We start from the raw sequence: 25208 nt of genomic DNA, 5'->3' as shown, positions 1-25208 counted from the left end.
GAGAGAGAGAGAGAGAGAGAGAGAGAGAGAGAGAGAGAGAGAGAGAGAGAGAGAGAGAGAGAGAGAAGAGAGAAGAGAGAGAGTCTATATATTACCGTGAGAATAGGTTTTGGGGGTAAGGAACAAACAAGCAAACTAGTAAGGCAGCACTGACAATAGTCATGAAAATTGGTCAAATTTTGAAATATATTGAAGATTGAGTCAATAGATTTTGCTAATGAACTTGATGTGGAATATATGGAATCAAAGTGTTTTTCTTTTTGTCTGAGCAACTGGAAAAGTAGAATTTCAATTAGTTGACATGATGAAGCAGAGTAGAAGCTTTGGGGAAGGATCAGGAATTTGTGTTTCGTACACAGAGTTATAAAATTGTTACTATGACCAGTTTTAGGGAATCAATGAAAAGTTGCAATAAAGATATAACATATCAGAGTTACATTCTGAAAAGGTCACCTTCTTGATTATGTACATATGAAGATAAACAAAAAACCTAGCCAGAAACTCTCCTGGCAGAAGTTCTAACTATTGCTTTGTAAATTTTGGCAAATGATAACACCTTTTTGAGCCTCAGTTTCCTAACTCAAATGGGACTAGCAAGTTTTGTCCTGCCTATCTCAAAAGATTGCACAAGGATTGGCTGAGATGAAAGATGAAAACACACAAAAAAGATCTGTTGCTATGAGGTTGTGCTAATACCCATATGCATCATAAATGTCCACAGACATTGTTAAGCAGACTGGTAGTCTCATGTGACTTTTCTGTCATTCCAAAACATTCTTCTTTCCTTTGATAAACACTAAACCTCTTTTCAAACTTGGCTCAAAGGCCCCCATTCCTAAGAAGTGTCTCATGATTGACGATATTTAATGTTATTTCTTTTTTCGTTCTTCTGGTGATTTTCTACTCATGCATTTTCTTATTCTCCTTGTTCACTATTTCCCAGGATCAGTGTTAGGTAGTGGATAGTTTAGTTTACTCTAATGAAATATTTTCAGTTTATGAAAGTAAGAACTAGCCTTTTGCTCACTTTTGTGATTTGTAAGCAGTTGGCACCAATTGTCAGGTGGTAACTCTGGTAAAGATTGTACATTTCCATAACTCCATAGTTGAGAATTTAGTATACAAGAAGTTTTGAACTGAACTTAGTTTAGGAGCTCTCTTGCCATTTTTTAATCAACAGAGTAAAATTTAAGCACTTGGGACTGTAGTTATGAGTCCTCCCTGGTCTGTGTTATTGTTAAATTTAAAGTCTTAAAACACTCTTAAGTTTATAGAAAAGCTTCAAGTTCAGCTCTTTATCAGTTATTAGGACCTGCTTTTAGGGGCAGACCAGCAAGAGTAGCCAACATGTTTGTGGCTTGGAATTTTAAAAATTGTCATAAAATGTATGTGACCCTGGGAAGACCCCTTAAGAAATTCTACCTCAAAAGCTGAAGGTCAAATATGGACTTGGAAAAAACAAGAGGTCTGGTGGGCAAATTTACTCTCACCAAGATTCTTAAGTATCTTCGTAGATACTGTGATGCATACCTCTGTTTCAAGGCCACATATTGCTGCAGTAACACATCTGCATGCAGGTGTTGATAAGGGCAAGATAAAACTGGATTACATCACGGGCCTGAAGATCGAAGGTTTTTGGAGAAATCATCAAGCTTGGTTTGATCTAGGCCAACAAGCGCCTGAGTGCTAAACTCCAGGTTTCATACCAGGTCTACAAGAGGACAATGGACCTCTCACCCTTTATTGTCTACCAGGACTCTGAGAAGTACATTTAACATCTCCCTCTGCTCTCCATACAAAGAAGCCTGGTGAAGATAAAGCACAAGGACAGCCAGGGTGGGATTAAAACTGGCAATGAAAGGAGGATTAAGCCTACTCAGCCCCTCTTGAACTGGTGAATGGTCTAATTTTCCAGTCAGATAATACAATTGTATTAAACCTTAAAAAAAGACGGAAAAAAAAGGCAAGTTGCAAATACCATTTTTCCCTCTGAACCATTTAATGACGGTTCAGCTACTATGTGACAGACTCCTGAATAGTGTGGTGTGCATTTTCAATAAATAAGCACTTTCTCCTAGATAACCACAAGTATCAAAATTAGTTAATCGGTATTGATCACCATTACCATCTAATCTTCAAACTTCATAGTTTTGCTAATTGTCCCAATAGTGTCCAGTTCAAAATCATGTGACATGTAGTTGTCATGTCTTTTTAGTCTCCTTCAGTGTAGAATAGCACCCCAGTTCTTATTTGACTTTCATGTCCTTGACATTATCCCTTTTCTTAAAACCAATACAATTCATCTTAAAGTATACACTGACTTGGTTGTTATTTTATTCTATACCATCATTGAGATTTTTAAAAATTTTATGTACAGCAGGAGCCTTCAAATAGTTGCTAGTGAAAATTTTCATAAAGTAAGGATATTTTTAAAACTGTGGATATCAATTTATATCATTGACACTCAATTGGAAAAAAAAAGATAAGAATGGGAGAGACATAGCAATACAAAGTATAGTCTTTTATATCAAATAACCTTTGCTTTATGGAAAACATCACTGAGAGATGAACATGTTATTCAGGATTGGCATTGGGCTGTTGACTAGTCTGTGTTTTTCTGCTTCTACATTTAAGTTAACATTTCTTTTTCTCTCTGAATTGGTCTATTCTTTTTCCTTATCTTGGCCAATCTTAAATTCTGCTCCTTCTTTAAGAAGCAGAAATGCCATCTTCTTTGTGAAACTTATCTTGATTCTCACTTAGCAATCTTTTTCCTTGATTCATCCAGAATGAAAAATGAAAGACCTAGAAAGCACACTTAATGATATATTCCCTTCATTTAGAGTTAATGCAATTGAAGTACAGAGAAGTGAAATTATTTATAAAAGGTCAAATTGTGAGAATTAGAAAGGTTTGACCTAAAATTTCGTTTTCCTGATTTCCAATCCAGAGTTCTTTTTATGTCCATTCTTTTCCCTGTTACCACAGCATTCCTGCCCGTGGACTGAAAGAGCTTTAGCTGGAAGTGAAGGTGGGCCTGGAAGAACAGCATAGCTGAGGCTGATCAGTTAAGGTGGGACCAGACCCTGGAAGAAACCAGCACACAGGGCCAATAGTATTGACTTTAGGCACTAGGCATTTTGAAACAGAGACAGGACAAGAGAATTTGTACAGAACCTTAGACATAGGCCAGCTTCATTATTATCTTTTTGTGATGTAGCTTTCATCTAGGGTTCTAAGATCTGGTTTGTTTATTAAAAGCCTTGTGGTTTTACTAGCTGGGATATCATTGTTTTATTTAAATAAAAGAAATAAGACCCTGAAGCTGTTCACCCAAGAACACATAATCTAGGGTTGTCCTTGTAGGAAACATTTCTATAAACATATCAACATCTGCATTTCTGTGGGGTTTTGACTAGAGGCCCATTTTGGAAACCAGTAGTTGTTCTTTTGACCATGCTATTTAAATATATGAAAATCTACCAAAATGAACCATCATACAAGCCTCTCTTATTGAATTTTAGTTTCTGATACTCTTGAGAATGACCTTCTCCCTTATTTTAGGTATTCTAAACTACCATATATACACATATTTTAAAATGTATTTTTATTTATTTACACATAGAAGAACTAGAGTGTTGATCAGAGGTGCAGAGATGGTGGTGGTGGTGAAAGGATTCACCAGAGACAGAGTTGTGAGCAGAACAGGTGGATCTTCTGAAATACACTGCTGAGGGGAGCAATGGGTGAGACAGGAGAGGTCTGCTATGCCATGTGGGTCAGCTCCCTGTCCAGGGATTGAACTCATGCCACAGTGGCTGGCCATTGCTGGATAGTGCTGAGACTGTGCCACCAGGAAGTCCCCTAAACCTCCATATATTTAAGTTAGAGAATCCTAAGTGTGGCATCTCAAACTGACAGAAACTTTATTTTATTTGTGTGGCGTGCCAAGTTCTTGAGACAATCTACCAGCTTCTAGCAGCAGCCTATAAAAAATTTTTTAAGGATATTTATATTTACCAGTCTTCTAAGACAGTCTTCTAAGATGTAACAATATATAAGATATAAAAATATTAAATAAAATATAACAATAAACAAGAGAAATCTGATCCTTTCCTCATAGAGTTCACAATCTAATGGGGGGCAAGGTTTTTGCTTGTGACCCGGAATTTTATTTAGGAAGGAAATGTTGGGGACAATATATTTTTGTTATTTCTGGGGAGGGGGGAATTGAGAAGATGGAGGGAGAGGGAGCAGGACCCATGTCTGTAGGAACAAATAGATCTAAAGTTGTTCCTGTGATACTTGAGCACTGCCAAGTACTTTAAAGGTAGATGTGTGGGTTTCTCTTGCCTGAGGCTTTGGATCTTTCAAGAAGTCTGAGGATAGTGAAGAGATCCTGGTAGGAATGACCGTGACACAGTTTAAAGCTCTAAGTGGAAGGGAACTTTCTCCTCTGCTTCTCACTGTGTTCCTGGAGATTCTTGGGAAAGAGGCTTTTTCATGTTCATGTAGGTTTACTCCAAAGTGGTGGTGGAACAAACCCTAGCCTGAAAGTCAGAAGCCTGAGACCTAGCTACAGATTTGTTTGAATTATGTTTTCAGTTCTCATGGAGGACTACACATATTCTAAAATCAATCCTTCGTGAATTTCAACTCCAGAGTTCTCAGGGCTCCTGCTCTTCACCTGGATTTTCTTCCTTTTGCTAATTTTGGCTTTGGAAACAATAGCCCCTCTTTTGTTGGAGGCTGTGTCATTAGAAGAAGAGAACCCTGAACTAGAGACGTCTAAATTCTAGCACTGACTATATGAGACTGTCAATATTTAAAATTTAATAAAATTCAAAGTTTAGTTCCTCAGCCACATTTCAGGTGTTCAATAGCTTTATGTGGCTAACAGCTACCATACAGGACAACACTACTTTGGAATAATATGCTGTGGAACCTCAAGGGTGTAGTGTTCCATCTCTGTGCATTAGGGTGGTAATAAGGGTGGTAAACACCAAAAGCCCTATCCTTTGCTGACACTGTAGGTGATTTGTGATTCAGTCTTCGGGGTGTGCCTCCTTCCAACTCCTTCAGCCCTTCTCATTGTTACCAGGGTAGGAGTACCCAAAGGTAACATTAGGCTGCTAATTGGTCAAGTTATTTGTTTTGGTCAAGTTAATTGCTCCCACTCCCTGCTCCCTAGTGAAAGGGAAAGTGACTTGAGGGTATATTTACATCTCAGTGCCTCAGATTTGTGCAGTGCTTTATGGATCATAAAACTCTTTGACATTGTTTTTTTCATTTTACAGAGTCAAAGTAACTTGAAGTTGTGAGGGCCTTCAAGGCCACCTCAAACTTCAGTCAATATGAATCACATGGTGTGATATTGATTTATAATAAGATATGTGTATGTGTATCAGTTTTTCAATGATTTGACTTAAGTATTTATTGTGCCATCCATGCTTGGAGGAGATAGAGAAGATATGATCCCAGCCCTGTGAGAGACTTGGGTATGCCAGGAAAGTGAGCTAAAAGCTTGGGCATGGGGAGAGCAGAGCAGTAAGGAAGGGCAGAGCAGTAAGGAAAGAACTTTCAGCTTTAGGTTGGGGATTGAGAAAGAGAAGGTAAGAAACTTTGGGAATGTGTTAATTTTGAGTTCAGCACAGTTGGGGTTCACAAGGAGTAGGCTCTAATAGTGGATAGTCAAGGCTGACCTGAGAACCAGGAATTTTAGCGGGAATTCAGAGCAAGATAAAAAGTGATGCAGGTATTTGGAGGAAAAATACTCCAAGTTGAGGTCAAAAGTTCTGAAGTGCACTTGATGTTTTTATCAAACAGGAATACATGTAACCGAAGCTGAGTGAGGAAGAGAGAACAGGTGTATGTTGAGGAAAGAATGGAAATGAGGGACTAAATCATACAGTAGGCCATTGTAAGGACATTGGCATTCACTCAAAATGGTAAGGGAAAATCTGAGAGCATTTTGAGGAGTGATATAATCTGATGGGAATTTTGGATTAAGAGAGTAGAAGTAGATGTAAAGAGAAGTAGTCTACTTTTAATTATATTTTCAGTCAGTAATGAGTTACAGTGAACTTGGGGGATGTAAGATGTGGTAGTTTGAGAAGGCTCTGGAGGAAGAAATGAGATCAGACCTAGTCACTAATTACCTTGTGTTGTCACATAATCAATCATGCAGCCTTTCGGGTGAAAGGGAAGAAGTTTGGTCTTTAGCAAAGATTCCTAATTGGTATTTCACCAGCCAACTCTCTCAATAGTTTTGTTTGACTGCAGCATTTAAAACATTTTTTATTCTTTTTCTTAACTTTGCAGCAGGTTTTTATTTTTGCTTCATTATTATTGTGCAAATTTTTAAGAACGATACTTTCTTTTTAAATTTGGATAGCATATTAAAAAATCATTTGTCTGGACTCAACACACTTAATCCCATGGTTTCTTGGCCCATGTCTGTTCTGAATCATCAAACTTTGTCTAACCAGGCGTCCTGAGAATGTGAAAAATAGTCAAAGTTTAGAGTTTTGGGGAAAATAAAAGCAAATGAATTTGAAAAGAAATACCAGTCAGGAAAAATATTCAATTCACTTTCCTAGGGTCTATTTTGGCTTCTTTAGTAGTTCAATTAAAGGCAGTTCCTATAAAAGCAATACCTAACTCCAGGGCCACAGGGTTCTCATAGAGGCCAATTCCTTCAGGACATTCTTTGAGTTAGAGGTTTCCAGCCAGTTTTAGTCTCTAAGTTTTGACTTCCTTCACTGACCCTACCCCTAGCAGGGCAAGGTAGAGTTTTATCTCCCTAAGCTGAGGGGCTAAAAATCTAATTTACACAGGGGAGCAGGGCTAGTATTTAGCAGAGGTGATCAGATATATGCTAATGTGGACATCAGCAGTCAGTTTAAGAGAACCCCGGAAGTATCAAGTTAGGCTCAAGCCGACAGAAGATTTGTATAGTACGGTTATACAACGTTCTTGGGGCAAAACTTGACACTTCCTCTTCTAACTCTCACAGAGTTTTGGTTCTACACACAGCACAGCCCTGATACAGAATGCCCTCACAAAGGAAAAATAACAGCTTTAATTCAGACTTGGTTGGTATTGACCTCAAATTCTTCCTTTGCTCCAGTCTTGGGGGTGGAGCTTGACACTGGAACAATCATTTATGAAGGCCTTAGTCAAACAGCAGCTAGTGTTTATCACATGGATGCCCACAGGGCCAAATTCTTAACTTGCTGCTTAACAATAGAACCCAAAAGATAAAACACAGAAAAAATACAGGACAAGATTGATCTGGAATGTGCAATCTTAAAAGACTGTGGAAGAGGCCCTCCCTGGTGGCGCAGTGGGTTAAAGCACAGCACTGAGAATCTAAAGCCACTTCCGCATGAGTTCGATTCCTGCCTGCCCCGGAGGTGACCACATGGCGTGGCAGACCTCTCCTGACCCGCCTGCTGCTCCCCTCAGCGGTGTACTTCGTTGATCTGCCTGTTCTGCCCCACCCACCCCCACACCCCCCACCACACGCTCATGGTGAAGCCTCTCACCGCCCCTGAGCCTCTGGCCTGTACCCCAGTTCTATATGCACAAATCTTTAAAAAAAAAAAAAAAAAAAAAAAGACTGTGGAAGAAACCTATTCTGAGCAATTTCTCAGTCTGTTGAGCTTGGCTATGAGCATTTTTTATAAATAAATAAAACCTTAAAACAATTACTTGTCAACACTTAAAAATTCACAAACTTTGACAAAAGCAGACTCCTGTCTTCTTTTAAAGAACTGAAAAAATTGTATATATTGAACCCTTATTTTCAGAGGGCAAAGTTGACAAGGAGTTAAGTTTAAATGCTACCTGCCTCCTTATGTCTGAGCATGATTTCTCCTGTTTTCTAGTCCTTTCACTTTCCTATTCCCCTCCCCCCCAACTAAGCCTGCCATTGAACTTGTGCTACAGTTTTCTTATAGAAATGTTAGGAGGGAAGTGAACTATTTCTTGTCTCTATATAATTTTTCTTTCATATGGTTTGCTTTACTCATTGACATCACCTGCATGGACCCTATTGATTTTTGAGGTATAACATCAAATGTAGAGAAGAGAAGCCTAGACCCAGCGTTGTGGTTCTTTTTCTGCCACAACCTACATGTGACCTTGAGCTCAGCAGATGCCCTTTTTGGATCTCTTTGGAGTTAGGGGACTAAATTAGTTGTTCTTTGAAAAATTCTAACATCCTAGAGGGTTTGGGATTGTGCCTTAGGCTGGCATTCTGTCCTTCTCTCCCAACCAGTCAGGGGCTCCAATCTGGTATGTATGTCAGAGAAAGATGACACTGAAAGAAGTAAGTGCCTGCATAAATAGTGTATGATGTAAGCCTAGAGGGAGGGAGAGGAATGTACACTCTGGGGTGTGTGTGTGTTTTGGGTATAACTGCAAGTGACTCAGGCTGTTCTTGTATAGTTTGTATTTATCTGTTCCTGTGCATTTTCTATGTCCACAAAAAGGCTCCATTCTAGTTGTTAGGGATGTTAACAATAGACAAGACAGATAAGGTCTCTGATAATATGGAACAGTGAGACACCATAATATACAAATAAATAAAATACATGAGATAATTTAAACTAATGGGAGGTTCCAAAAAGAATAGGGTGATTTGAGTGAGTGCAGAGGCAAGCGGTGCACACAGGCGGCTACATCAATACAGTGCATGCGTTTGCAAATGGGCCGTGTTTGAGTCCTGTTCCATATAAGTGATGCTTATTTGTGCCTATGTGTGCAAATAAGCAGCTTGTATGCTTATAGTGTTTGTAAATCCATATATGTGCAGCTGAGGGCATACAGGTGAGCTGGTATGTGATACACAGTGGGGACATAGGTGCATGGTATATGTCAGCATTTAGCCTTTACTGGAGATGTTTTGAAGTTTCTGTGGCTCTCACGAGCCAGTTACAGAAATGGCTTTTCTGTCTCTATTTGCTAACTTCTTCTCTTTTGTTTCCTTTTCACTTTAGAGAGCTCTCTGTGCTTGGCTCGTCTCAACCCTAAGAAAGCTAAGCCAAGGCCAGGATAGTAACTGACACACTGAGCCAGGAAATGGAAAGAGGTTGATAATCTTTTGTGTAACCTCCCTGCTAGTCCCTGTCCTTCACATTAGGAGGGGAAGGAGTCCCGACTTGAAATCAGAAGACCTGAGGATTTGTTCTTGGCTTCGCCACTCATTATTATGTGATCTTGGCCGAACTACATCATTCTGAGTTTCAGTTTCCTCCTTCTCTAAGTGATCTGGGTAGTCAGGAAGGAGAAGAAACACAGCAACCATTAGTACTTAGGGAAGGTTCCACGGTGCTGGTGCCTGGAGGAGGAGAGAAGGCATTCTTAGCTGGGGCAATAGCATGATCAAAAGTTTGGAGGAGGATCTGAGCTTTATGTGTAGGGGAAGCAAGAACCCACTTAGAATAAAATTCAGACTTCTTACCATTTCCTAGCGGGTCCTGCGTGCTCTGGCTGCTGTGTACCCTCACTCTAGCCCTCCTTCTTGCTCACTATGCTCCAGTTCTTTAAATAGGTCAAACTCTCTACTGCCCAGTGCTTTCCAAATTTCAGTATTCTTTCTGACCAAGATATTCTACACAAGAATTAATATAGTTGCCTACTTCTTACTACTCAGGTCTTAGCTGTCCCCAGGGAGAGGCCTCTGACATTTAAAGAGTTGTTCTCTAGCATTTATTAATATTTAAAATGTACACATCCTTTGACCCAACAATGTCACTTCTAATAATTCATTCTATAGATATACTTGCAAGTAAATAAAATGACACAAATAGAGATGTTCATTGAAGCATTTATTTATGAAATAAATTATGGCACAATAGAGGGACATTATAGAGATGATCAAGAAAATGAAACAGCACTATAGGTCCTGGTGAAGAATATCAAGGTATATTGTTAAATTTTTTAAAAAGCAAGATGACTGAGTTCTATACTTAAGATTTGTACAGATTATTGAATATTGTTATACTCAGTAAAAAAAAACATAAAATATAGACTTAAATCTAATATACTGAGTACATGTGTTGTTTTAATGAAGCATACTTGAAACTAATGAAATGTTACAATGCAATATTACTTCAACAAAAAAGCAATTTTCAGTGGAATTAAGAAATATATATATATCTGTGTATATGGGTATCTAATAGGCCTGTCTTGTGGTTAAATCAGTTCTTTCCCACCTCTGCCACCCTGTGCTTTGTTAGAGACTGGTAAGGTGCTTATCTCTCTCTGAACAGAATTAAAATTCAATACATTTAATTCAGGGCCTCCTGGTGGTGCAGGGGTTAAAGTCTCAGTGCTAGCAAGTTATTGGCTTGAGTTCTATCTGCCAGGGAGCTAACCCACATGGTGTAGCAGACCTCCTCTCCTGTCTCACCTGCTGCTCCCCTCAGCAGTGCATTTCAGTGAGTCTGCCTGTTCTGCTCCCTGCTCTGTCTCTGGTGAATCCTCTCACTCCACACTCACACCTCTGGACTGTATCCCAGTTCTACACACACACAAAATCAGGTATCTTGCTTATCTTGTTCATTAGTGTCTTAATTCTATATATGTATACAACACATAGTAGTTGTTGAATAAGTAAATAAACAAAAAGGAATGACTGAAGGAAATTTGGTTGAAGTCTAAGGAAGAGTGGGAGATAAGGCTGAAGAGGCAGACAGAAATCAGCAGAGAAAGGATTGTGATTTTCAAATTTTAAACAGATGTGAGAGTCACCTATTGATTATTCACACAAGCTTGTAGTAAAGAAGCATATTTTTGGACCCTGTAGTTATGATTTACTAAGTCTGAGCTAGGTCCAGATATCTACTTTTTTTTTTTTTAAGATTTATTTATTTGCGCATACAGAACTGGGTTACAGGCCAGAGGCTCAGGGGTGGTGAGAGGCTTCACCAGAGAGAGAGCGTGGAGCAGAACAGGCAGATCTACGAAGTGCACTGCTGAGGGGAGCAGCGGGCAGGTCAGGAGAGGTCTGCCACGCCATGTGGTCACCTCCGGGGCAGGCGGGAATCGAACTCATGCGGGAAGTGGCTTTAGTTTCTCAGTGATGTGCTTTAATCCGCTGCGCCACCAGGGAGGGCCCCCAGATATCTACTTTTTAATAAGTTTCTAAGGTGACTTGGGTGCAAGTGATGTGGAGATCCCACCAAAGCTATCTTGACATTATGTTCAGGAAGAATCACCTTTGTGATATAATTTTTCCTTACTATATCCCTGGCATGGAAGAAAGGAACCATCATTCCATTTTATCATTTATCATGAATGAGGATCAGAGATGGACAGTATATTTTCCAATGGCACATGGCTTGTGATTAAAGTATACTTGAGAGGTCAAAGATCTAACAGCTCAAGGTGTAATAGCAGATGGCTCATCCTTACAGGACATTCCCAGGCTCTGATGTTACTAAATGGATTTTATGACTGTTCCTATTTTTTGTTTTTGCTTGCTTCTTTCTGATGTATGGCAGGGAAGGCAATGAACCAGAGGAGACTGCCAAGATCACATACCAGGAGCTTCTGACCCAAGTCTGTCGGTTCAGCAATGTTCTCCGAAAACAGGGTGAGTGTGAGAGAACAGGAAGAGGACTGGGGGTTCCAGCCTGGGGGTATCTGAGAGCTGGTTTGAATTAGACAATGAATAAAGGGAACAGAAAAATTCAATTGGATGGGAGGTAGCTGAATAGGAGGGAGCAAGTGGCAGCAGGAAAGGTCCATGAACCATGGTCTGTGTTCTTTACTTGCAGGAATTCGGAAGGGTGACCGAGTTGCCATCTACATGCCCATGATCCCAGAGCTTGTGGTGGCCATGCTGGCATGTGCCCGCATTGGGGCACTGCACTCCATCGTGGTAGGAATTTGGGTTTAATAAAAGGGGTGAGGGTATGGCTCTAGAGAAGTAGGTTGAGTCTGGATGATGGAGAATCTTAAGACTCAGACTAAGGAGTTTGAAATGTTTGTGTCATAGATACATATCACATATCTAGTTTCTTCTAGATTCCTGGTTTAGAGACCCTGAAAGTTTTATGAGTGATGCCTTTCCTTGTTCACTCAATCCCTAGGTGTCCTCTTTCTGTCTTAGTATTTCTTCCCTTCCATAGTTTGCAGGCTTCTCTGCAGAGTCTCTGTGTGAACGGATCCTGGATTCCAGCTGCAGCCTTCTTATTACTACAGGTGACTAATTCTCTTATCCTTTCTCCAGAAACCCCACACCTCAAGACTTGGTCTCCAATCAATTATTTGGTATTTAGGGCTATTCAGCATAGAGGGTAGGAATGCCTTCCCTTAATCTCTTAGTTCCACCTTAGCTGATTCTCTGTTAGTTCAAATCAGCTAGAAGAATCCGAATTAAGAATCCCACTCAGGAAGGACTCTGAACATTTTGCTCATTAGGGATTAAGTGACTAGGAATGTCTTGCCTTTCTAATGCCTGAAATGTCTGTTGTTCTCCAAAGATGCCTTCTACAGGGGTGAAAAGCTTGTGAACCTGAAGGAGCTGGTCGATGAGGCCCTGGAAAAGTGTCAGGAAAAGTAAGTATGTTTGGCCAGTGGGTTTTGCTCTGAGAGCCAGGCTCTCTTTGTTTTTCCTAAATGAGATGGGTGAGTATGTTCTGCTACATTCTTTGGAGCCATTCAGTCCAACACTGCATGCTTTTCTTTCCTCCAGGAATTTCCCAGTGAGACGGTGCATTGTGGTTAAGCACCTTGGGCGTGCTGAGCTGGGCACAGGTGACCCTCCCAGTCAGTCCCCCCCAGTTAAGAGGCCATGCCCAGATGTGCAGGTTAGTGTATTACTATTATGCCCTCTTTGGGCTTAAAATCTCTCTCTTCCTGCCCCTGAACCTCCTGATGTCTTTGTTTCTTATCATAATGCTGACATTCTGGGAACAATCCTAGGACTCTCTCCTTTGGCAGGGCTGTTGGGAGTTGGGGGACTTTGACCTTGAATACAAGTAGGGAGTTCCTTGTGCTTTGAGAATTTAGTATGACAGATTGTGAGGGGGACTGTCGTCCTGATGGGCACAAAGGACCCACAAGACTTGGGTAGCTTGGAAATGGGCTGACTTGGGTGACTTTTTGTAGACATCTTGATTACTAACCTGTGGCTTACTTGTGTGGACTACTTGTGTCGTCCCATCATGGAAGGACCAGGTTCTGGCCCTCAATCCATGGCCATTGTTAACTCTGCACTCCTTGTACCTTGTGGAAAAGCCCATTGGTGGCCTCTGGGTCTACAGGGCATGAAGGATGAAAGCTCTAGGGTTGATGAGAAAGTATATTCCTAAGATTCCATGACTTGAGGGGCCCTGAGTGCTCTTAGGGCTACAGTGGTTGTAGACTAGTGCATTTGGGGTTCTGAGTGTATAGGGACTGGCTGAAATGGGATTAAGACAATGGAGGTTGGGAGGACCAGTGAGAGGGGAACCTGAGGGAAAGGCGGCAACCAAAGGTTTGGGGGATACTGACCTTTCCTTCCCACTTCCCTACTTGGACCATGCTTACCACCCTTTTCATGGGCTCTTAACAGGGTAAGCCGAAAGAGAAATCCAAGTACATCCGACCCCAGGTATTCACCTCTGCACTGCCTTGGGCACTGCTTCCCTGTGCGCTTGTCTGTATGTCCTGCTCTTTGCCTGTTTCACACATAGAGGCGGCTGGCAGACCTAATCCCTTTCCCCTTTACATTCTAAGTCACTATAAGACCAAATGCCTACTGCTACCTCTCTGAACTATATAGAGTATGGCTCTCAGAGAGGCTGCAACAGACATCCCATATCTCCCCTGATGCTCAGGACCTTCGTGCAAAAGGCAACCAAGCCATCTCTCAGAAAATCTCTACTATACACATAGCTGAGGCAGAGCCAGGAAAGGTAGGAGGAAGGGTAGACAGAGATGGTACAGATCTTGACTTTGGAAGTTCACCATCAAGTCTGGGAGTTAGATGTGTATTATAAATGAAAACCTAGGCTTTAGTAGACAGGAGAGAAGCTTCCTAAATACATTTCTAGACAACTTTAGGATTTACAATCTGCACATAAACTCTAACATAATTAAGCGCTACACAGAACAAAAATCACATTGTAGATGGTTCTGAGACTGGAGATACCTAAGTGGGACTAAAAACAGATTAGCATAGAGGGGAGATAGAGCCTGGAGTCCAGGGATCAATTGTTAGTTGTATGATTTTGAATAAGTCACCTTTCCTCTCTGAGCTTTAGTTTTTTATCAGTAATGGAGAGGTGATAACATGTTTTAAAAGGAAACTACTTCCTTTACTAAAATAACATAAAATCTACTACTCTGAGATTTACCATCTTCATAGAGGTATGCTATAATATAGTCTGCTACAAGTCACCTCTTAGGCTAATGGTAAATTAAATCTCCTTTTTCTCATTCTCACTACACAGCAGAGACAGATCTGATTCCCAGGGGACACTGCTTTCTTTTTAAAACTGAGGCAGGGACCTAAACCTCTTCTCATCAAAGAAATAACAGACTACTTTGAGTTCAGATCCTGTCTGTGTAACCAGCTACTATGTGAGCTTGGGCAAGTAACTTATTAAGTTACAAATGTATTGCTTCCATTTCCCCCATCTGTAAAATAAGGATAATAACTTATCTACCTGATAGGTTTTGTCAATATATTTAAGGTGTTTGGCATATAGTAACTACTACATAAATATTAGCTTTTATTGCTTTTAACAGTAAACAGGTTGTTACTTCTACAGGGAGACAAGGAGAGAAATAAACTATTATAATTTTTTTTTGTAAAGACACACTTATTTGGCATCATGGTCAGACTACTACATTTAGCAATGAACAGCATGGCTATAAAAATAACATCTACATTAAAACTTTTGTAGAATGCTTTACATTTTCCACAGAAGGAAGTGAAATAACCTGTTACACAATTAGTCACACATACAGCCCTTGAATTTTTGCCCATACACTTGAGTATCATCTAAAACATGTCTTCTTCATAGAAGCAAGACCTGCCACTACTGTACTTAGCTGAGTTCACAAATCTTTTGTAACCTGTAGCTTCCCTATCATTTCTTTGGCTCTCCTCTCCTGCTAAGCTTTATATCCTGGCAGTTAATTAAAACCTGACACTCTCATGGCCACTACTGCTGTTGGAACCAACACAGCTGGGTTTCCTGGTTTGGCAAAGTGTTGGCCTCTACCACCGTAAGGAAAAGAGCTTCTGCCTCAAGATTTCTTTCTTTTATGGCTTCGAAATTTGATTGATTGATTGATTATTGTAATTGCCAAAATCATTGTAGCTTCCACCTCTAGAATTGTTTCCATCATTACCAAATCCACTATAGCCATCCCTACTGCCACCATATCACCACCACAACAGTTGCCCCCAAAGCCACCTTTACCTCCACAACTCAAGTTGTTATTCCCACCAAAACCACCCCCACAACTACCATCAAAGTTTCCGGAACCACCTTGACCTCTTTGGCTGGATGAAGCACTGGCCATAGGGCTTTCCTTACCTCACAGTTGTGACTATTCACAGTGTGGTATTTCTGAATGACAGTCCTGTCTACTGAATCATGATCATCAGAGGTCACAAAAGCAAATCCTCTCTTCTTGCCCTTGCCTCAAGCAGTCATGATTTCAGTCACTTCAATTTTCTCATACAGTTCAAAATAACCTCTTAGGTGATGTTCTTCAGTGTCTTCTTTAATGCCATCAACAAAAAACTTTTTCACAGTTAAACAGGCACCAGGTCTTTGAGAATTTTTCTCTCTGGTTCCACAACTCTTCCACCTACCTTATGTAGCCTTGCGTCTATGGCTGCATCTACCTCCTCCACTGTGGCATGACAAACCCAAAGCCTCTGATCGCTGGGTGTTTGAGTCTGTCATCACCACAGTCTGTGAGTGTTCTCATTACTCAAAATGATTTTACAGACTCTTGACAGTTATTTCCGAGTTTAAACCTTCAAGGAAGAGCTTCAGTAGCAGTTCCTGCTCCTTGGGAGCCTCTGACTCAGATATGATGGCAGAGGAAAGGGAGACTTTTATGATGCTTATTCAGTGGCATCCACATGCAGAAAGTAACTATTTTAATTCTTAATACCTGAGACCCTTAGGTTATAGACTCCTGTTTTTTGTTTCTTGGAGATAAAAGCAATTTGTTACCAAAAAAGCAAACAGCAGAAAAATGATTTATGAAGTCCATGTATATTGTTTTGAAAGTGGCAGTCAAAGCAACAGAAATTTGGCAGGGTTTCAAACCCCATCAGCAGTCTTCAAAGCAAAGCTGGGCAGTTTGCAGGTGCCCTCCTCAACTATATGGCCTAGGTGCTTCCTCATGTTCCTCTCTCAAAACTGGCAGCCTCCCTTCCTGAGACTGTCCTGGCTTGAGATCAAAAGCCAATTCCTGCATTTTTGTTTCAGAAAATTCAAACATTTTCCTTGTTCACAGCTCTGGATCCTCATAGGTACACACCTAATTCACAATCAATGTTTGCACTTCTAAGTGAGCTCACCCTATTTCCTGGTGCTGGTTATAAGCTCCACACCTATAGTCTTCCCTCCCCCAACCTCCTTCTTACCACATACCCACAAAGGAAACAGTTTTATAAGATTAGAGCCCCTCACTGCAGGGCCTCAGGGTCTTTGCCTTTACAAGTACCTAATAATCCCTTTTCTATGACCATTCACACCAGTAGAGTAGACCAGCAACATTTACTCAAAGCAGTATTGACACAGTTCTGCTTAAATTCATTAGTGCCTGTACCTTAAAATAATCATTCAGCAAGAAAAAAAAATCCATGTGATATTGCATTTATAGACCTTTATGGTTATACACAAAAGCAAAAATTAAGTGTTTTTGTATTTTCTATCTTGTGGTACCTTTTCTCTCTTTTTTCTTCTTTTTATTTTTAATGGCACCACCCTTGGCCTGGGCTTGTCATTCTTTTGATGCTTGCATGCCAGAAACCTCAAATTCTCCAGAGTAAAAAAGAATAAAGTGGCTATAGGTAATTTTATAATTTATCAAAGTATGTATCTAATATACTGGGATTTTATAACCAAATATACATCAATAAATTAGTATACAGTCGTATAATGGAAGTAGGGTGTTCTCTTACACTAGCGTGTCTACCTGCTAGCCAGGGCCATTGAACACACAAGAATGAATATGAAAGGGCTTTCTCAGCTAAAGCAAAGCCCAAACAGTTCCTATTGTTATAACCTTAAATTAATCTCCAGGACATTCACCAGTCTTCTCCACAACCTCCCCTGCTCCCCCAAAGACAATTCAATTAGGAGGTAATACCTTTCTCCAAGGCCTGGAGACCATTAGTGCAATGGTTATTATCCTTATTTTTAAAAAGGGTGATGAGGTAAAATGACTTGCTCAAGGTCACATTTAGCTAGGAAGTGACAGAACTGGTATTAAAATCCAGTGTAATTTTTGGGCAATTTCAGGGACTCTAACTTTACTTAGCAAAAAAAAAAAAAAAAGACTTGGAAAACTGGTTGTTTACATAGGTGATACAGACAGATTAAAGAAACTTCAGGGTGAAAGATCCAGAAGTACTAATTGAAAGTACTTTAATATAGGGGACATCCCTTTGCTGGGAGAATTTGTTTACTTGAACTTTCTCCATCAACTTAAAGCAGTTTCTTGATGAGAGGGACCTCAAGCAACTGTCTTTGGGAAATGTCTGTAATACCAGTGGTATAAAGGCAGGTAAGTTAGGATAGGAAGGGTCTGGACATGCAAGAAAATGTGCTTGGACCAAGAGCTGTTGATTTCTTTTGCTACTAACAGGGTCAGGTGCTTTCCTCAACTACAGGCTCTGACTACTAATTTTGCATTTCTGAATTGTGTGGTGTTTGTGTCCCTGCTAAGGAGCTACAAGTTCCATAAGTACGCATGTGTGTGTGCAGGCCTGTGTGTGCATATTTATCCGACAAAAACTTACTGAGTGCATTTTGAGTGCTAGGTTTTTGATAGGGGTTGGGGATAGAAGGTACAGAATGACAGACATAGCACTGCCCTCATAGTAGCCACTAGCTAGTTGGGGAGGCGGTAATCAAACAACTAAATAAAATTGCTGGAAGTATGTGGTGTGTGGGGAAAAAATATGCTGTGATCACAAATAATAGCAGGGGTGTGTGTGGGGGTGGGGGTGGGAATCTACCAAATACTGTTCAGGGAAGGCCTTTCTAGGAAGGTGACATTTAAGATAAGAACTGAAGTATGAGAAAGGGCTAATCTGATCAGATTACAATATGTTCAAATATTGCATCACTATTTTGCACACCTGAAACTGTATGTGACAATATAATATTATTTGTCAATTATATCTCAACTAAGAAAAAAAAAAAGGGACCAACTAAGGGACCTTCCTCAGCTTGAGACAAGGTGAGGTGTCAGGTCTCTGGGGTAGAGCTGGGGGAGGATGGCAGAGTGCTGGGAGAACCCAGGAGGTCTGCTGTTTTGTTTTTGTTTGCTCTGCCCATTTCATTCTTGCAGGACCCCTCTTTCCTCCCAGCATCCCCAGATACTGATAGGGAAAACTGCTCCTAGTTTTCCCTCACCTATTGCTATTTTCTCCTCCCCGCAGATCTCCTGGAACAAGGGGGTTGACCTGTGGTGGCATGAACTCATGCGAGAGGCAGGGGCTGAGTGTGAGCCCGAGTGGTGTGATGCTGAGGACCCACTCTTCATTCTGTACACTAGTGGCTCTACAGGGAAACCCAAGGCAAGTTGTGTGTGTGTTGTGTGTGTGTGTTTGCACATACGCTTGTATGCTATGAAGGGATGGGAAGTGGTTTCTGAGGAAACATTTAGTAACATGAATTTTCATCCACAATTCTGAGTTTTGGAAATGTCATAATAACTTTTGGTAAGTCACATGAATACATAGATCCTCAATCACTAGGTAGTGAGGAACAGGGTGAAATAATTCATATAGGGACTTTCATGGTGTTCCCCAAAAGAAGAAAAGAATCAGTCTTGTGGCTGACATTGATGTTCCTTCCAATGTTCATATGATCTAGTTGAAGAGCTGTCCTGTCAACTTAAGGCCTAGGGTAGGCACCAAGGTTCCTTTTAGGCTCTTTGATTTATATGTGACACTATTAACATCTAGAATCTCCCAGGGCAGTGTGGGAGCCAGGATACTTAAGAAAACTCTGATTCTTTGATTTACTTGAAAGATATGTCACTACCTTCCACTCACTCTGTCCCTAAATTCTCTTCACATGCTTTGGAATATCCCTTACTTGGCCTTTGGAAACAGTTTGGCCTCTCTTTTCCTAGGGATGGGGTATTGAGGGAGTCAGCAAAGAAGATTATCTTTTTCCCCACTCTCACTCTTTCAACATGTAGTCATGCGTGCATAAAGGCACTGTTAGATATGAGCCTACTAGAAGTGCTAACATATGTGAAGGCAATATGGGTGACTCAGAAATACCATCCGAAGGCGTGGGTATGAGTGATGGACTGACTAATATACATGTGCGGTATAAGGTGGGGATGTGGGGAAAAGGGGATGAAACAGAGATGGATGTTATGAAAAAGGTGCCAGCAGGGCCACACTCCCTGAAGAGCATCTTCCTCCAACTCCACCCAGTACAAGATCCCAGTCTGAGGCCCCATTTCTCTTCTAGGGTGTGGTACACACAGTTGGGGGCTACATGCTCTATGTGGCCACAACCTTTAAGTATGTGTTTGATTTCCATGCGGAGGATGTGTTCTGGTGCACAGCAGATATTGGATGGATCACTGGGCATTCCTACGTCACCTATGGACCAATGGCCAATGGTGCCACAAGTGTTTTGGTAAGAAAGGAACTGGGACCCATGGCCAACTGGCCTACCTAAGAGAGGGACAATATGACCCTGAGTGGCCTCTCAAGGCCACTTGGTCTAGAAGCAAGGGGACTTACATAATGTTCTGTTTCCTGGAGAAAGAGTTCTAAGGGGGCTGTATATTCTGACTGCAAAGGCTTCTTGACTTTTCTGGTAATGGAGTAGAGAAACTGCTTGGTCAGAGAGGGCAAAATAGGGGGTTACAGTAGGGGGTTGGAGGGACTATTGGGAAGACCAGAAATGACTGGTTACACTGGAATCAGTTTGAGGGTATCCCCACATACCCAGACGTGAGTCGCCTGTGGAACATCGTGGACAAGTACAAGGTGACCAAGTTCTACACGGCACCCACAGCTATCCGCATGCTCATGAAGTTTGGAGACGAGCCTGTCACCAAGTAAGGCCCCTAGGTGCTGCCCAATGGGTGTCCCTCAGCTGGGTGCTGCCTTTGTGCACAGTCTTTTCCAGTCCATTGTTCTACCTCTCTGACTTGGGACAGGGTAGGGGATAGAAGAGCTTGAGCATGTCTTCCTGCTCTCAGCAGTGCTCAGTCTTCCTTTCCCTCCATTTCCCTGCTCAAGGCATAGCCGGGCATCCTTACAGGTGCTAGGCACGGTGGGTGAACCCATCAACCCTGAGGCTTGGCTGTGGTACCACCGGGTGGTAGGGGCCCAGCGCTGCCCCATCGTGGACACCTTCTGGCAGACAGAAACAGTAAGTCAGGGGCTCAGAAGGTTGGGGCTCAGGGACAATTTGGGAACACTGACTCAAGTCCCTGCTCTCTGATTTCCACAGGGTGGCCATATGCTAACTCCTCTCCCGGGTGCCATTCCCATGAAGCCTGGTTCTGCTGTGAGTAAGACTCCTTGCCTGGGCCTGGGCTAGGTCAGAGTAAGGTCTTGGGGAATTTGCCCTAACTAGTAGGTGAGAGACTGAATTGATGTGAGGAATTTGGGGCTCCAGGGCATCTGGATAGAAGTAGAGTTGGGTCAGAGTTGCCTCACTCCTCTCCTTGGCTCTCATTTGTTTCTAGACCTTCCCATTCTTTGGTGTAGCTCCTGCAATCCTGAATGAATCTGGGGAAGAGCTGGAAGGTGAAGCTGAAGGTTATCTGGTAAGGCCCTGGCTTTAGGGTCTTTGAGGAGGGGGAGAAGAGGAGCCACTAAGGAGTACTTATTTTGCTTCAGAGATTAGAACCTGGTCTCCTGATAGCTGCTTGTGGCTAAAGCTCCATGGTTGAGAGTTTATCCTCTGCTGAGAAACCTTGGGCGTGTCCTTCTGTATATGTGGCCTGCATCACTAACTTTTGCCCCACAAAGATCCTAAGAGCCCTTTAGATTCTGCTCAAAGATTTTTGATGGTACTTTTTTGGGTCTAGACTTTGTCCCAACTCTTCCTTTAACAAACATTCTAGTGAGAAAGGAGGCTTCTTAACAGTAAAATTTCATGTAGGCACTGTAGTCAGCTTACCAGGGTTCAAATCCTACCTCTTCTGTGACCTCTGATTAAGTGACCTAAACCCTTTGAACCTAAACAGGCTTTTATTAGTATCTTTATCTCCTATGGTTGCTGGATTGATTAAATAATATATGTGAAGAGTTTAATGTAGAACTTAACAGTGTATGATAAATGTCAGCTATTGTAGCGATTGTTTTATTAGTTACTGTTGGGAGACCACCAACCCCTCCTCTCCACCCAACTTCACAGTTTTACTAACAAGTTGGACAAAAGGGCAGGGCAGGACTTGAGTCGGGGGCGGGGGACCCTTTTGACTCTTAGCCTAGAGTTCTGTCCATTCTATCATTCTGCTGCTACAGTATGTTATTAATTGGTTCAATAATTATTTGTGTGGATCCCACTTTTTTTATATAACTGTTTTCATTTTATCAAACTGGGCCTGCTTTTTTGAGGGATTACCAAAAAGGAGACTCAAATTTACCAAGTGATTATCACTGTGCTAGACTATGTCTACACACCACTAATACAATATTCACAGTAACTTTCAGAGGTAGAAGACTTCTTTTTATATATAGTTGAGGATCCTGAAGCTCAGAGGGGTAAAGTTCTATACCCAAGATCACACAGCTAGTAAACGGCAGAGTCGGGATTCTGCATTGTGCTATTCTCAGGAATGGCATTCAGATATTTTCTCCTCAGAGAAAAAAGCTGTGACAATCTTTAAGTAAGACTGCAAAACAGATAACACCACTGTGCCTTCCCTTCTCTCTAGGTGTTCAAGCAACCCTGGCCAGGAATCATGCGCACAGTCTATAGGAACCATGAACGCTTTGAAACCACTTACTTTAAGAAGTTCCCCGGGTACTATGTGACAGGAGATGGTGAGCCTTGTCTAGTCTCATCCCACACCTCCCTCCAAGCTTCCTCTTCTATTTTCTGGAAGAGATGGTTAAGGAAGAAGAAAAACAGAAGTGAATGTATTCTACATGTCAATGTCTAGTGTCTTGGCAGAAGTACAGAGAAAGTCTATATATAAGAGCAGCAATGAGTATTATAGGAAGGGTCGTAGTATGTATGGTGCCAGCTGACATATCTGATATATGAAATGAAACTGATCCCACTGTTCCTGTGCTAAAGACATGTGGCAGTGTGTATTACATGGGTCGTGTGTACTCTACTAGGTACTGGGTACCCTACTAGGTACTAGGTACTAGGTAGTTTGAATGAAGCCTGTCCATCAGCCAATTCATTCATCCATAAATATTTGTTGAGCACCTACTATGTCTATGTACTGATCTAAGCACAGAGGATATTTCCATGTGTAAGGTAAGCAAGTTTTGCTAACTATTGTATACTGACAATGAGGACTACACAAGGGTAACCAGGAGGTGTGGCTACCTTTGAGCCCGGCAGCCCTGAGAGCAAGAGTAGAAGACTTGTTACAAGGCGTAGTGGGTGTGGCAGTTGGTAGTGTGGGTCATGATCTTGCCGTGGGGGGTTACGTTGTAATGTCTTCTCTTCCCAGGCTGCCGGCGGGACCAGGATGGCTACTACTGGATCACTGGCAGGATTGATGACATGCTGAATGTATCTGGTGAGGACCAAAGTCACTTTCTCTTCATTTAGTCCCACTGTCTAGCACCTCCCAACCCCAGCCTTCCAAGAGACCAGACTGCCTTTGTTTAGACCATGCTTGCAGTGCAACCTTCAGCTCTGGGCCCAGGATTTATAGCAATAACACTGGAATGTACCTAGCAGAGGGATCTGGGTCGTGACACTGCTGGAAGCATGTTACGTGAGGAAAGAATGGCCTGCCCCATTTGACCAGATCAGGACTGTGTGGACAAAGAAGGAGCAGGGGCTGGGCAGAGGCTGCAACCTTGCTTATGGCACTTCTTTTCACTTCTCAGGGCACCTGCTGAGCACAGCCGAAGTGGAGTCAGCTCTTGTGGAACATGAGGCTGTTGCTGAAGCAGCCGTGGTCGGCCACCCTCATCCTGTAAAGGGAGAATGTCTCTACTGCTTTGTCACCCTGTGTGATGGTCACATCTTCAACACCACTCTCACTGAGGAGCTAAGGAAGCAGAGTGAGGAGCTGCCCTAGGCAGGGACGGCAGGGTCTGTCCTGATAGCCTAGCTACCATAGTAGTTGTTAGGAAGGAGCTAGAGTGAGCTTGCTCCCCAAACCACAAACAGATTCTAGGGGGTATTAGGGGCCCTACTGCCCTCTTCCCACAGTCTCCACTAATCTCTCCTCTAGGATAATAATAGCTGACATTTATAGAATTCTTTCTCTGTGACACCACTGAGCTCAATACTTTAAATGAATTAATCCATTTAATCCCTATAATCACCCTCATGAAATAGATCCTATTGTTACCCTTATTCTAAAATGAAGAAAGTTAAAGCACCTGTCAAAGCTACACTGCTAGTAAAGTAGTATTTCAATGCTAGCAGGTTATTTCTGGAACTTGAGTTTCCTAAAGATAGATTAAGGTAAAATGAGATGGTAAAGGAACAGACAGGCAGTAAGCCTAAGAATGACAATGGGCAAGACCTTGAATTGAAAATAGATTGGGAATAAAAGCATCCCTACCTCGTTTTTGGGGAATCTGACTAAAAGTACTGAATAAATGTTTAATGATTTTTCTGTTATAGTTAGAGAAAAGATTGGCCCCATCGCCACACCAGATTATATCCAGAATGCACCTGGCTTGCCTAAAACACGCTCAGGTATGTTCAGGGGTCTCAAGGGATTGGGACCAGGATGGTCTAAGGACCAGTGGTGTTGGGGTGGGTTTGAATAGATGCCTTGGGCACCCAGAGTGGGCCAGTGCTGTTACTTGGTAACCAGAGGCCTGTGGTTTCTCAGGGAAAATCATGAGGAGGGTGCTTCGGAAGATCGCGCAGAATGACCACAACCTGGGGGACACGTCTACTGTGGCTGACCCATCTGTCATCAGCCAGCTTTTCAGCCACCGTTGCCTGACCATCCAGTGAACAAGACCCTGCCTTCTACCCACTATTCCCCCACATGGCTCCAAATTTAACCCACTCTCCCTGCCCCCACCCCAGAGTGCTGACGGCCATTGCTGACCTATATCACCTCCCTGGACCAGATGACTAAGACCTAGGACCAGCTTTGCCCCTGGTGGAGACAGATGGGACAGGGCTCCAGTCAGGTTAGGTTGCTGTGCCCCCAGATGCAAGGAGCCCTCGGAGTTCAGAACAGGGACCTGAAGGTCACATCCCCAGCCTCAGATGAAGGTTCAGCGGGCAAGTGAGGGCCGAGCTTTGAAGACGGAAGTAGTTCTAATCCTACATCAGCTTTCTCAGGAAGCACTAGTACTTATCTTGGGCATGCACTTTCTCTTAGAAATGCCTGTTTATGAGTCCTGGAATAATAATTTTTTTAAACACTTTGCTGCTTTTGTTCTGCGTCTGGATTCTCCTTTGTGCCAGATGGCAGTGCTGTCTGCCCATTTGCTCTAGGGGCGGTGTGGGCAGGCTCATTTTCCAGAGGGTTTTCAGATCATCTGCTTCTTTGCAGTAGACGTGTTTTGTTGCTAAGACCAGAGGAGCTTATTTTCCTTGTCCTCCAAACCCAGCCTCCCTTTAATGGAGCCCTGCCCATGAGAGACTCTCTCAGATGATACTCTCTTTTCTTGTCCTGGTCATGTTCAAAGCCTGTGTTGTAGGAATAAAGTCTGTTACTCCAAAAAGGTGATGACTTATTCTTGCTAACTGCTTTCATTTGTGTGTGAGGTGGGAAGGGGAGTGGTTTGCTTCAGAAGTACCCCAAAATCTTACTTTCAAAACTTTTGGTTTAGGGAGAGCTGGGCAGGGCTTTCCTAGGGGCCCTTTGAC

General features: G+C 42.1%; 1 protein-coding gene and 1 pseudogene across 2 annotated transcripts in view; one reads left to right on the top strand and one right to left on the bottom strand.

Moving 5' to 3' along the window:
* The window catches only part of ACSS2 (acyl-CoA synthetase short-chain family member 2), a 38366-nt gene extending 13303 nt beyond the window's left edge, over window positions 1–25063 (top strand). The window contains exons 3-19 of one of the 2 annotated variants that reach the window (XM_004687259.2): window positions 11511–11602; window positions 11787–11890; window positions 12141–12213; window positions 12495–12570; window positions 12707–12821; window positions 13568–13606; window positions 18635–18772; window positions 19683–19853; window positions 20147–20280; window positions 20465–20597; window positions 20679–20735; window positions 20917–20997; window positions 22114–22222; window positions 22867–22935; window positions 23252–23428; window positions 24000–24074; window positions 24214–25057. In XM_004687259.2, coding sequence (XP_004687316.1) covers window positions 11511–11602; window positions 11787–11890; window positions 12141–12213; window positions 12495–12570; window positions 12707–12821; window positions 13568–13606; window positions 18635–18772; window positions 19683–19853; window positions 20147–20280; window positions 20465–20597; window positions 20679–20735; window positions 20917–20997; window positions 22114–22222; window positions 22867–22935; window positions 23252–23428; window positions 24000–24074; window positions 24214–24341 — 1771 coding nt within the window. In that variant the 3' untranslated portion in view covers window positions 24342–25057. Of the gene's footprint in view, window positions 1–11510; window positions 11603–11786; window positions 11891–12140; window positions 12214–12494; window positions 12571–12706; window positions 12822–13567; window positions 13607–18634; window positions 18773–19682; window positions 19854–20146; window positions 20281–20464; window positions 20598–20678; window positions 20736–20916; window positions 20998–22113; window positions 22223–22866; window positions 22936–23251; window positions 23429–23999; window positions 24075–24213 lie in introns of both variants that reach the window. The other variant, XM_004687260.2, reaches the window with a different exon arrangement.
* Window positions 14737–16614, bottom strand: LOC105853936 (annotated as a pseudogene).
* Window positions 25064–25208: the final 145 nt, after the last annotated feature.

Source organism: Condylura cristata, unplaced genomic scaffold (genome assembly GCF_000260355.1).
Source record: "Condylura cristata isolate star-nosed mole 26May11 unplaced genomic scaffold, ConCri1.0 scaffold00022, whole genome shotgun sequence".
In the NCBI taxonomy this organism is placed as follows: Eukaryota; Metazoa; Chordata; class Mammalia; order Eulipotyphla; family Talpidae; genus Condylura; species Condylura cristata.
Note: the sequence above shows the minus strand (reverse complement) of the source record. Positions and strands in the feature narration are given on the sequence as shown.